Genomic DNA, 11,755 nt, shown 5'->3' on the forward strand with positions numbered 1-11,755 from the left:
TACTCTAGTATATAAATATATATACTGTACACTGAAAAGAGAGACTATCTCAAGCTGTTTGCCAAATAAAAAGTAGTAGTGACGTAAAGACGTGTCCTGCATTTCTGTTCACATCAGCTTTGGTTTATTTCTGTCCTGACAAACAAATCTTGAGGTTTAAAAGGTAAATATGTCTCCAGAATTCATAATTGTCAGTGAACAGACAGTCACGCCCGTCAGTGGACAAAAGACATCTGCAGTGGCAGGACACTCCAGGAAGCTGGTCACCAGGTAACACGGAAACCATCTGATCCGAAACACCGGGCCTGTGTGGACTGAACGCCTTCATCCACTGTGAGGAAGTGAGTGACATTAGCTTCACGTCCAGCTAGCTAACTCCTCTTCTCCCAGGCCAAAATGTACACTCAAAAACACAGGAAGTAGTGGGAATCAAACCCTGAATTGAAAGGCTGGTTCAAGATAAAACGGGCGAACTGCTGGAACTGGAAGGCTGATTTCAACTCCAAACTTAGTGATGTTTAAAAGTACATGGCAGCTCAGACACACAGCCAGGAAGCAAAGGGTTACGACAGCTCCCTGCTAAACAAACTGCCATTTCCGATGAAGACAGGTTCCTCTGCAGAAAAGGCTGACGCCGCCATGGCATCAGCTTCCTGAGAGGAAACAGAGCGGTGGACTTCAGACTGTTGGAAATACCTGGAAGGAGGAAAGGACCGGAGCTCTCATGTGAATTTCATGTGGAGTATGTGGAGGAGAAGTACCACAAATTCATCCAAGTATACACTGATGGATGGATGGAGCCAGAAACAGGAGCGACAGGAGCTGCAGTCTTGTCTGGTCCCAGAGGGGAGAAGACCAGCAGAACATGAAACCAGCTCAGCGTGTTACATCTCACTCTGTGGAGATGGAGGCCATTTAGATGGCACTGAAGTGGAGCAGAGAGAGGAAGACAAAGTAATCACATGCAGTGACTCAGTATTAAAGAGCATTCGGTCAGGTATATCCCGCAGTAGACAAGACTCACTCCATATATTAATGCTGGAACACAAAAGGAATGGACATTGTATTCATGTGGGCTCCTGCACATATGGGGGTTGGAGGGAAAGAAAGATCTGATAAGTTGGCCAAAGAAGCTTTGAGGAAAGGACATATTGATACTCCCATCACACTTTCCAGATCAGAGGGAAAGTCCATGGCGTGGAGGGAAATAAGTAAAAAGTGGCAGCTGAAATGGGACAAAGAGAAAAGAGGAGGACACCTTTACAGGATCCAGCAGGAAGTGGAGGAGGCAGCAGAGAAGAGGAGACAACAGTAACAAGACTAAGAATTGGACATACTTATCAAAATAGCACAAAACATCTAATAAGGAAACATCCTACAGGACTCTGTGATGAATGCCAAGAGCCAGAACCAGCAGAGCGTGTGTTCGTGAACTGCAGGAAATACGGGCAAGATGGAGGAAAATGATGGCAGGATTAAGAAGAGAAGGAATGGAGGGAGGAGGGAGGAGGGCTGAAGGAACTATTGAGGAAGAGGCGGAGGATATTTTATTATCTAAAAGAAACAGCTGTGATGAGGAAAATATTTAGTAAGATTCTGAGTGTAAGATAGGAGTGTAACGACCAGCAGATGGCGGTGATGCAACCATTGGGAGGCAAGCGGCCTTTCAACACCACAGAAGAAGAAGAAGCTCCTCAGAAAAGGCGCCATGACATTAGCTTCCGGGGTGTCGGTCAGGAAGCTGCTCGCTGCCGGACTTCGCGGAGCCGCTTCGGGGAGCAACAGACACCTCAGTCGGGCTGCGGCTGCCATGGCGGAGGAGGCGAAGAAGCTGGCTGCGTACGCCGCGGTGGAAAACCACGTCCAGGTGAGAGCGCGATGCTAGCTGCTGTAGTTTCAGCGTTTCAGCGCGTTAGCCGTTAGCTGCTAGCCGCGTTTCAGCGTGTTTACATGCAGTTACAGCGTGTTAGCTGTTAGCTGTTAGCCGCGTTTCAGCGTGTTTACATGCAGCTACAGCGTGTTAGGTTGCAGTAGCCTCGCACTTATGTTTCGGGTTCATGCCGTTATCTAACATGTTTGTAATGTGGCATGTCCGCTGAGGGATTACTTCCACGTTGTGGACACATGTTGTCCAAGGACAGTGATTGAACTTCAGCCGGCTGCAGTGGTTTACATGAAAGCAGCTGCAGAAAGAGCTCAGCCAGCGTGGAGCAGCAGGGTTCCAAGAGAGGATAGGGTCGACGAGCGCAACTGTTTGCAGCTTCGTGCAGAATTGCATGACTGTGGCTTCTGATTGCATGAATGAGGATTAAGAAATCCAGCTTCATCCTGCAGGTCGAAACTTCTGCTCATGATCGGTTTATGACCTTAACAAAACGGGTCTATTAATCTCCAAAAGCGCTTCGCGAACACATTTCATGCAAGTGAGATCAATTGTATTGGACGGAAACGGTTTTGGAGGTTGTTTAATACTGATTATAGAAATGCATTGATCAAAAGTGAACTATGACCCCCTTTTAGATTGATAGAAGCAAGGTGAATGTCACGTAAAACTGTAGTTTACTTTGATTTAATCACTGAAGCAGTGACAAGTTTAAAAGAAAACTGTGTTAAAGTGCTTAAAAATAAATCCATTTAAATACCAGGACTGTGAAATATTTGGTTTTCATACGTTACATAACGCCTTTCAAAGGAGTGTCTGAACTGTGGTGAATTAGATATTTCAAATTTAAAAAAAAATATTTTAAATGACAGAGAAATGTGTGAGAATGTTTTAATCAGTGGGTCGGTGGCATGATCACACATCCATCTTTACCTGGAGGAAATAGATTATTATCTTCACTATTATTTGTGTGTGTGTGTGTGTGTGTGTGTGTGTGTGTGTTACTGCAGGAGTGAAGAAACATCCTCATTTTGAAATAGATGAACAGGGTTTTACATCCTCCTCCGCCCCCACTCTAAGATGTAGAACAGATGTAGTTTTCTGGCCCTCAGAGCTGAAGTGGGGAGAGCTCAGCTGGATAAAAGACTGAAAACGGTGAAAGTAACTCAAACTATGACGACTGACACTGTCTGCAATGTGTGACTGTTCCAGAACAACCAGGTCGTTGGTGTTGGCAGTGGCTCCACCATCGTGTACGCTGTGGACAGGTTAGGTGAGTGACTACACACACACACACACACACACACACACACACCTGCTGAGTATTCACAGGAACATCATTTAGGTTTGTAAGGTTACTGTGACGACACAAAAACTAATCAAGTGTCGTTTCTCTGAGTGAAAGGCAGAAGAGGAAACAGCACATCTGTTTGCCTCCGTTCACACGACGCTGTTCCAGCTCAGGAAGGCTCAAAGTTTTGTTTACAAGGCAAAGTGCTGAAGCGCCTCTCCGTTTCCATGGCAACAGCAGAAACGCTGAAAGGGTGTAGTGAGCATGCTGGGCCACCAGGTGGAGCTGTTGGTTATTTTTATAATGAAATCACACACAGTGGGGAGTGTGTGATGTTCATATGGACAGAGGAGGAAGTCCAGGCCCTCAGAGTTTCAGCTGTGAAGCCTCAGACTCATAAAGCCAGAGTCTGGACGGCGACTCAGTCACTGACTCTCTGGACTTCTTGCTCGTGAGCAGATGAAGTGTTTCACGGCGGTGGAGCTCGAGCACACTGAGAGTGCTGCGTAGCCTTTCAGCCAGTGCGTCCCTGATTTAACCCCCGGAGGTTCAAACTGTGGCTTCCCTGCATTCTGATGGTTCACCGTTTCTGTGTTGCAGCGGAGCGAGTGCGTCAAGAGAAACTCAACATCGTGTGCGTGCCCACCTCCTTCCAGGTACGTCTGATCGGCAGGGGACGGCACACACACACACACACACACACACACACACAGCCAGTCCTTTGAAGGATTCGTGGTTCAAACATATGGCACGTGGGCCGGACGCGGCCCCTCGGGGTCGCCCTGCGGACTCCAGTCAGGAATGAAAGATTCACGTGGAATCTGCTGCTTGTGATTAATTGAAGGGGGAAAGGAGAAATGTGGCGTTTCCAAGGCAACGGCTGCAGGGCGCCGTAGCGTTTCACGCCACAGAGCATCGTGAAGATTGGCTTCGTGTCTCGTTCATTCCTCGTACACACAAGTTAAAACGCTAAAGTTGCGTCTTGTTGGTCTGTTCACACGACAGCGGCGCTCCAAGTGACTGAAAGCAGAACTTTCTGAAACGCTGTGACCGAAAGCTTGTAATGTTTCCATGGAAACGGGGTTTCACTGCATTCATGATCCCAAAAAATGTGGACTTGTGTCGTTTTAAAACCCAGACCTCTCCGGGCTGCACTGAACGGGACGCAAAACTAGATCCGCCGTCCAGAGGTAGAACATGCAAACTCATTTAGACCACATCACAACATATTTTATTTATTTATTTATTTTTTTAATATAAAATAAGTTTGAATTAAAAAACAGAAATACCTGGGTCCAACATGTTGGTAGAAGAAAATCTAATTTATTCCCTCAATACTACTGGCAGCTTGAGATTTTAGGGTTTAAGGAGAATTTTGGGGCAATTTCAGTTGTTTTTATTAGAAATCAGAATAAAAGAAAGTACTGAAATGTTTACTTTTCAGCCTGTTTGATTCCTATGAGGACAAATCAAAAACTGAAGAATAAACCGTGACTTTAAATGACGTTCTTTGATTGAAATGAGGATGATTCCTGAAGAGAAGCTCAGCCCTCATGTTGAGGCTGACGTGGCCCTAAAATGATTTACAGGCTCAGTCGTCAATTTCAGTATTACTGTGTTGATTTGAGTTAAAGCTGCTGTAGGCAGGATTTTGCTAGTCAATGCTCATTTTTCTGTGTTTTCTTTGGATTAAATGTTAGAGTATCCATTGATAATCCTTTAGGAGTGTAGCGCAATTGCACTACCATGAGGGCGCAGCGTTTCCGTCTGTCTCTGTTCTGAGCTGAAAAGGAATCTCGACAGCTCCAGGTATCTTTGACCAATCAGAAGAGCCCCTGAGGCTCTAACCGTGATTGGTCGAGGGGCATTCGTCGCACGTTCTTGTGGGAGGGGCTTAACTTGCGCAAGGGCGTGATGTCAGAGAAAACAGGACAGGATTGGCTGTGCTGGGTTTCAAATCGCCATCTTAGATGGGTCAAATCGCCATCTTGCTTAGGTAAACCTAAGCAAGATGGCGGAGATGCAGAATCCTGCCTACAGCACCTTTAAATCTTTAAGATTGTGAAGATGTCCACTCCAGTTACAGTGTTGTTTTATCGGACATTAGGTGAAATTTCTGACTTTTTAGTGATTTTGGGGAAAACTGAGCCTGAATGAGCCGTTTCTCTGGAGTCTTCCTGTTTTCAGCGCCAGGTTTTCTTGGAATTTGAGTTTTCTTTCCCGCTGTGTGACGATAACGCGACGTGTTTGTGTGTCTCAGGCCCGTCAGCTGATCCTGCAGCACGGCCTCACCCTGTCCGACCTGGACCGGCACCCGGAGGTACGATCGGGAACCAGAACCGGGGAGGGGTAACGGGGTGAGAGGTCAGCTCTGTAATGACGGCCTGTCTGTGTGTCCTCAGCTGGACGTGGCCATCGACGGGGCGGACGAGGTGGACGCAGATCTGACGCTGATCAAAGGCGGAGGGTGAGTCCGACTCTGCAGCAACAAGGAGAAAGTTCTGCCCAGAGCCCGGTTTGACCCAGAAAACTCGCTGTTTACCCTTTAAAATAAAATCCAACTGTTATTGGAGGATATGAAAGACCTAAAATCACTTTTTTCTTCCTGAAATCTTAGAAAGTGCTTTTGATCTGACATAAAGATAAGAATCAGAAGGAAATTTGACATTTGAAATGAATGTTTTAATTGATAACATTTTTATTTACCAGCTCTGGTATGTTCTGCTGCTTCGTTCTGACTTCCTGTTTGCTCCACAGCGGCTGTCTGACTCAGGAGAAGATCGTGGCAGGCTGTGCCAAACACTTCGTGGTCATCGCAGACTTCAGGTTCGAGTCTTTCTTCACTCTGGACTCTGATCGGACGTTACAGCCTCACATCCATCGATTCCTCTCAAAGTTCCCTCACTAAACGCCTGGTTGAACAGCTTCCTGTTCTGCTCTCAGCGGTGGTGGTGGCGCAGTCAGACCCGGAGGCAGGAGCGTAATTAGATGCTTTTAGACTGAATCCTTTTGTCACTTTAATTAGAAACTCTGAATGACAGAAGGATTAAAGGTTCTTGTTTGCGATGATCCCACAGCGAGGGGAGAGTTTCTCCTCCCGATTGACTGTGAGGAGGGTTGACCTGTGTCCCGGTCCCTCAGGAAGGACTCCACGTCTCTGGGCCAGCAGTGGAAGAAGGGCGTCCCCATCGAGGTCATCCCCATGGCGTACGTCCCCGTCTCCAGGGCCGTCGCCAGGCGCTTCGGGGGCGAGGCCAACCTGCGCATGGCCGTCAGCAAAGCGGTGAGTCCGGTCCGGTCCGGTCCGGTCCGGTCCGGTCCGGTCCGGTCTGGGAGGAAAGATGAAGTCACTTTAATATCAGGATTAGTTTTTTGACAATTTAAAAAAAAAAAAGAAAGATTGATTGATTCCGGATTGAAAAAGGTTCTGCTTTTCTCCAGCAGAGGGCGAAATGTTTTCCCCTCTAAAAGTCATTCGTGCAGCTTTGAGCTTCGGTTAAAGTTCACTTCATGAGAGATTGTCGTCATTTAAAGGATCCTGTTTGCTTTGTGCAGAAGAAAGGAGTCACTTTCTGCAGAAAGTCTTCAGTTTTTCTAGGATGCCCTGATGCCACTTTCACCAAACGAGTACCAGTACTAATATTTGAGTACTTACCGAGTACAGATGGCAGTAATTAAAACTACCGTCGCCACACATTTAAATGATGGATTTAGTTTTTGTTTTTCCAGCACATGTTCCCTCAACAAACAGGACGCCACATCCACAGATTCCACTGAACATTTCAAGCTTTACCATGGCGACCTCTGCATGTACTGATAACACACACACACACACACACACACACACACACACACACACACACACACACAGCCCCTCCTCCACACACACTGTGACTGACAGGACTGCTGTTGTTAATCAAAACAAACCAATCGTCTTACTGTCCTTTCATGCTGCTGGCCTCTGATTGGCTGAAAGGAGACTTGAAGTCAGACAGCTGCGACCGGCCGAGTGGCGGCATGGAGAAGAAGAAAAACCCCGACATGCAGCCAGCAGGCCGAGCAGGGACCGGAAGAAATCTCAGAATGTCCCTGTGCCCAGTCGTGGCCTGCTGCCACATTATTTACTCCCAAACAAAGACCAGGTCCCGGTGCTGCAGCTGCTGCCGCCGCTCCGCCTCCTCCGCCTCCACCCGGCCGCTGGCTCGCTGGTGGAGCTGTTGTAGGCAGTCATTGAACTTTTTCACGTCTGGTGTTGAAGTGAACTAAAAAATCCTCAAATTATACGTATCACAGAATCGGGGTGTAAATCGAACTGATAAAGAAGGCGGTCGTCTCAGTCCTGTCAGCTTTTATCTTACTTGACCAGATGTTGCTGCTTTAATAACCTGAATAAAGACGTTCATGAGACGCCAGACGAGTTTTACCTTCTGTCTGCTCTCCATGAATCCAGAGGAGAAAGGAAATGACATTTATTTAAGGGCAGGAAGTTCATCTTGGTGGAAAGTTGATGTTTTTTGATTATTTCATGCAAACAAAATGAAATGTTTTGCAGTGAAATTGCTTTTTTTTTGTAAGCAATAGAAATGCTGAAGTTAAACTGGATCAGTGGCGCCCCCTGCTGGTCACAGTCATTCTTACAGTTACAGTAAAACTTCTTTTCCTGTGAGAACAGAAAGATGAGATGTTGTCTTAAAATGTTTGTCTGGAAATCCAGGAATCTAAATGTAAGAACTGTGTTTTATTAACAAGAGGTTTCAAAACGCAGTTTCTGATCCTTCACTGTTACTTTTTACTGGAGTCAAATATATGAATGAAATTAAAAAAAAAAAAAAAAAAAAACCCGTTTTATAGACGTGAAGTGAAATAAATGAAGCGTCTGTTCCACCAATTTACCTTCAGCGAACTCAGACTTTACAGATCATGACCTGAACCTGCTCTCATTCTCCTGATCTGTGTGTGAAACTGACACACACACACACACACACGTCGAGCCCTGGAACTCTTAGCGTAGCAATGAAGACTCCGTCTTGTTTACCCACAATGCCGAGTTGTTGTTTAATTAGGAGCTTGCGTCAGAGCCGCACATGACTGCTTGGTTACACAAGTCGCTCTGCTCGGAGGCGTTTTGCAGGAAGTGGAGATCAGCTGTGGAAGCTTCACAGGAGGATGTTGAGTTCTGTTGATCCAGTCTCAGTTCTCTCTCTTCATCGCCAGGGTTTGACTCGCTGCACCACCTGCTGGTATGGAGTGGTATGACAGAATCTGCACCGTCAAACGTTCAGTTCTGAAGCTGTGAAAACTACAGTTGGTCGAAGACTTTAAACCATGAGAACACATGTTCCTGTGAAACGAGAACGTGTTGGAAGCGTTTCTTAGCGATCAGCCTTTGATCAGAGTGAACAGAATTCCAGGTTTAAATGGCAGGATGTCATGTTCCGTCATGTTCTACGTCTGTCGGTTTGAACTGAAGAAATGTCGTGAATCGAAATCAGAGGTCTGTTCCTGAAACCGCTCAGCCTCGTCAGAAACATGAAGTGTCCCTGGTCTCTGGTCTCAGGTCTCTGGTCCCCTGTCCCTGGTCTCTGGTCTGTGTCTCTGGTCTCACTGGTTCTTGTTTCTGTCTCTCAGGGTCCGGTGGTCACCGACAACTGTAACTTCATCCTGGACTGGAAGTTTGAGCGAGCTCAGAACTGGAAGGAGGTCAACACGGCCATCAAGATGATTCCAGGTGAGGAATGCAGCGGGGTCAGGGGGTCAGGGGTCAGCAGCTCACCGGTCCACCACAGGGGGACCTTTAGGAACACTTTAGTGCCAGTGTCAGGCTCATGAGCAGAAGGTCTTGATAAGAACCATCAGCGTGTCGGTGTGAGGATCTGATCACCGTGTTCTCAGCCTGACGGAGTGAGAGTGAAACCATCAGCTGTCTGCACCTGGACCAGACCTAAAACCTCCAGGACCGCCGGTCTCACAGGGACATTCAAGGCTTTATTTCACCTTTCAAACCAGTATCCATGTAACTGGACTCAGCCAACCACAAACTGGAATAACATCACTCTATTTAAAATCCTTTGATCACAGTTTTCTGTACCTACTGATGCTTCGGTTCTCATTGTGCTGAAAATGATCAGCTTTGCTCCTTCAGTTCTCTAGTTGGGTAAATAAAGCAAACAACTGAAAGATGCTTTTATTTCTTAGGACATTGTTCTCAAAATAATGAATGCATCCAGTATCCATACAGTCTGTGTAGCCCTCAGTCGGCTCAGACCTGAAGCAAAGACCCGACTCCTGACGTCTCGCGGCGTTATGGTGGCGTTATGCCAGGGCGTGGCAGAGGTGGGCGGGGCTCCAATGAGCTGCTCCTCATCAAATACTGTGGGAAATGGAAAATCAGGGTTTCATGGTCCTGGTCTTGAAAGGTTAAAGGTTAAAACTAGTGTCTTCCTTCCAGTGCAGAGAGAAGTGGAGATGTTGTGTTGGAGTGTTACTTTTGACTGAATGGGTTGTAAAGATGTTGTTTCCCCCCCTCTCCTCCTCCTCCTCCCCCCCTCCCCCCATCAGGTGTGGTGGAGACGGGTCTCTTTGTGAACATGGCTGAGCGGGCGTACTTTGGGATGGAGGATGGGAGTGTGCAGGTCCGAGATCCTCCGGTGAACTGATGACACTATCACTTCCTCCACCTCCACCTCCACCTCCACCTCCTCCTCCCCCCACAAGTGCCGCATTAGTGATTTCCAGCCGGAGTCGGACCGAAGAAGACCAGAGAAAAGCAGAAAGCCTCTCCCATCCCGAACCCCCTGGTTTGGCTCCCCGCCCCGCAGACGGTGCTCCTGGTTCTGAGTTTTAAAGTGCCTGATGGGTCGAGTCGATGTCGCGCCGGCCTTCTCCTCTGTCCGTCGTCCCGGAGCGAAGGCGTGCCTTGTGTTGGAAACATAACAGCCATTTATAATGAAGCCCCGAGCCAGACCCGCTGTGGTCGGCCGATTAGAGAGAGACGATACACACACACACACACACACACACACTCTGCATGCTCGTCATTTCGTTCACACCTCAGCTGTTACTGTACAGTGTCATGAAGCACAGCGGTGTGTGTTCCTGTTGTCCTGGTGCGGCTCCATCAGCTGATCCGCTTCACGGCTCAGTCAGACCAAAGCCTCTGTCTGAAGTCCTGGACTCTGCCGCCGTGAGCGTGGCCGTGCGCGCCCCTCTGTTCGTCCTGCATGACGTTTATTCCACTGCAGCCGTCATTTATTTCACTGTGAGCCGGTCCGGAGCAGGACGGGCGGCGTTCAGCTGGAGCTCCGCCCTGCGAGGAGAACGGAGGAAGCCGTGCCTTGATTGACTGTGGAAGCAGCAGCGGAGCTGATCAGGTCGTGGTTAAATGATCCTGGATCTCTTCTTCCTCCTGCTGAACCGCAGCATGTGTCCTCATTAGGGAAGCCGGTTCGAATCCCAGCAGCATGAACATCTGGACTTCAGACCAGCAGCCTACAGTGAAAACTGGATTTCTTTACTGTTACTTGAACCTACATAAAGCTACACTTTATTTGGTACGTTTGTGTTTTTTTTTTTTTGTTTTTTTTTTTCCTGTGAAACCATCATGGCTGGGAATGTAATCCATTAAGGAAAAGCAGCTCGTTGGCGTTTTTATCTGCCAGCCGCAGTGAGACGAGGGCATTCAGTCTCATCTATCAATAAAGCTCCTGGCCTCGAGACAAAGACACACAAACACACACCAGCGTTCCCCATTCCTCTCTCCACCAGGCGACTGTGATCATGACTTGTTTTCTTTGTTTTTCTGTGTAAACAATACAGGACCAACATGACGACGACAGCGTGCCTCCTGGTTTTATTTCAATGCATTTTATATTGAACACAGTATTCAAGAAGGAATCTGAGCTTTCAGTAGTAATTTCCTGACAATCACCAACACATTCTTGACATGAGTTGTGTCAATGCATTTAATTTGCTTTCAAAACTGATCTGATTATATTTTAACAAATAATTTAAATCTAATAAATAAGTTTATAAATGTATACATTTATAAATTCCTTACAGTTCTTGTAGATATAAGAATGTAGTGGTGTACGTACACATGATATATATGGAAATACGTATCTACTCTGGACAAAGCTTTTTCAACACTTTAGTTCAGTAGTCTGTTTCAAGCTTTTCGTATCGTTTGTCTCCATCTGAATCAGCTCATACTGTTGGATTAATTTGATCACCTGTTTGATTTTATTTATCTGAGGGAAAGTTTAAAGACGTTTTCGAGCTCAAAAGAAACCTTGAAGAGGAAACCTTCACGTTTCCAGGTGGTCTCGTTTGTCGTTCACGTCAGTCGGGATGAAAACCGTTTGTGCGTCTCTCCCGTTCGGCCACAGGGAGGCGCTGCACGTGCAACCGTCTTATGTTGGAGTTTCCTCTGCTGCAGGTTGTTTACAGTCAGTCCACCAAACAAAGGCTCCGACTGAGCTGACATGCTTTAAAAGATTTAAACAGAAAGTCCCCCGGGGGTACGGATTAACCTGAAGCTGCGGCAGACGTCAGGTGACGCTCCTGGAACTAAAGTTCATTCTGAA

General features: G+C 47.0%; 1 protein-coding gene across 1 annotated transcript; it reads left to right on the top strand.

Annotated features, from left to right (window-relative positions):
- The first annotated feature begins 1,709 nt into the window (after window positions 1-1,709).
- On the top strand, window positions 1,710-11,005 carry rpia (ribose 5-phosphate isomerase A (ribose 5-phosphate epimerase)). Its single transcript, XM_030117635.1, has 9 exons — window positions 1,710-1,867; window positions 3,095-3,155; window positions 3,774-3,829; window positions 5,434-5,493; window positions 5,576-5,640; window positions 5,931-5,999; window positions 6,315-6,456; window positions 8,802-8,901; window positions 9,732-11,005. The coding sequence occupies exons 1-9, from the start codon at window positions 1,811-1,813 to the stop codon at window positions 9,827-9,829; spliced, it is 708 nt and encodes a 235-aa protein (XP_029973495.1). The 5' UTR covers window positions 1,710-1,810; the 3' UTR covers window positions 9,830-11,005.
- Window positions 11,006-11,755: the final 750 nt, after the last annotated feature.

This window comes from Salarias fasciatus, chromosome 19 (assembly GCF_902148845.1).
Source record: "Salarias fasciatus chromosome 19, fSalaFa1.1, whole genome shotgun sequence".
Lineage (NCBI taxonomy): Eukaryota > Metazoa > Chordata > Actinopteri > Blenniiformes > Blenniidae > Salarias > Salarias fasciatus.

Excerpts from the sequence above, each read along its gene's own strand:
- rpia (XM_030117635.1), top strand. The coding sequence starts at position 1,811 with ATGGCGGAGGAGGCGAAGAAGCTGGCTGCGTACGCCGCGGTGGAAAAC. Across the intron at positions 3,830-5,433 it reads GCGTGCCCACCTCCTTCCAG|GCCCGTCAGCTGATCCTGCA; the intron begins GTACGTCTGATC and ends TGTGTGTCTCAG. Across the intron at positions 5,494-5,575 it reads ACCTGGACCGGCACCCGGAG|CTGGACGTGGCCATCGACGG; the intron begins GTACGATCGGGA and ends GTGTGTCCTCAG.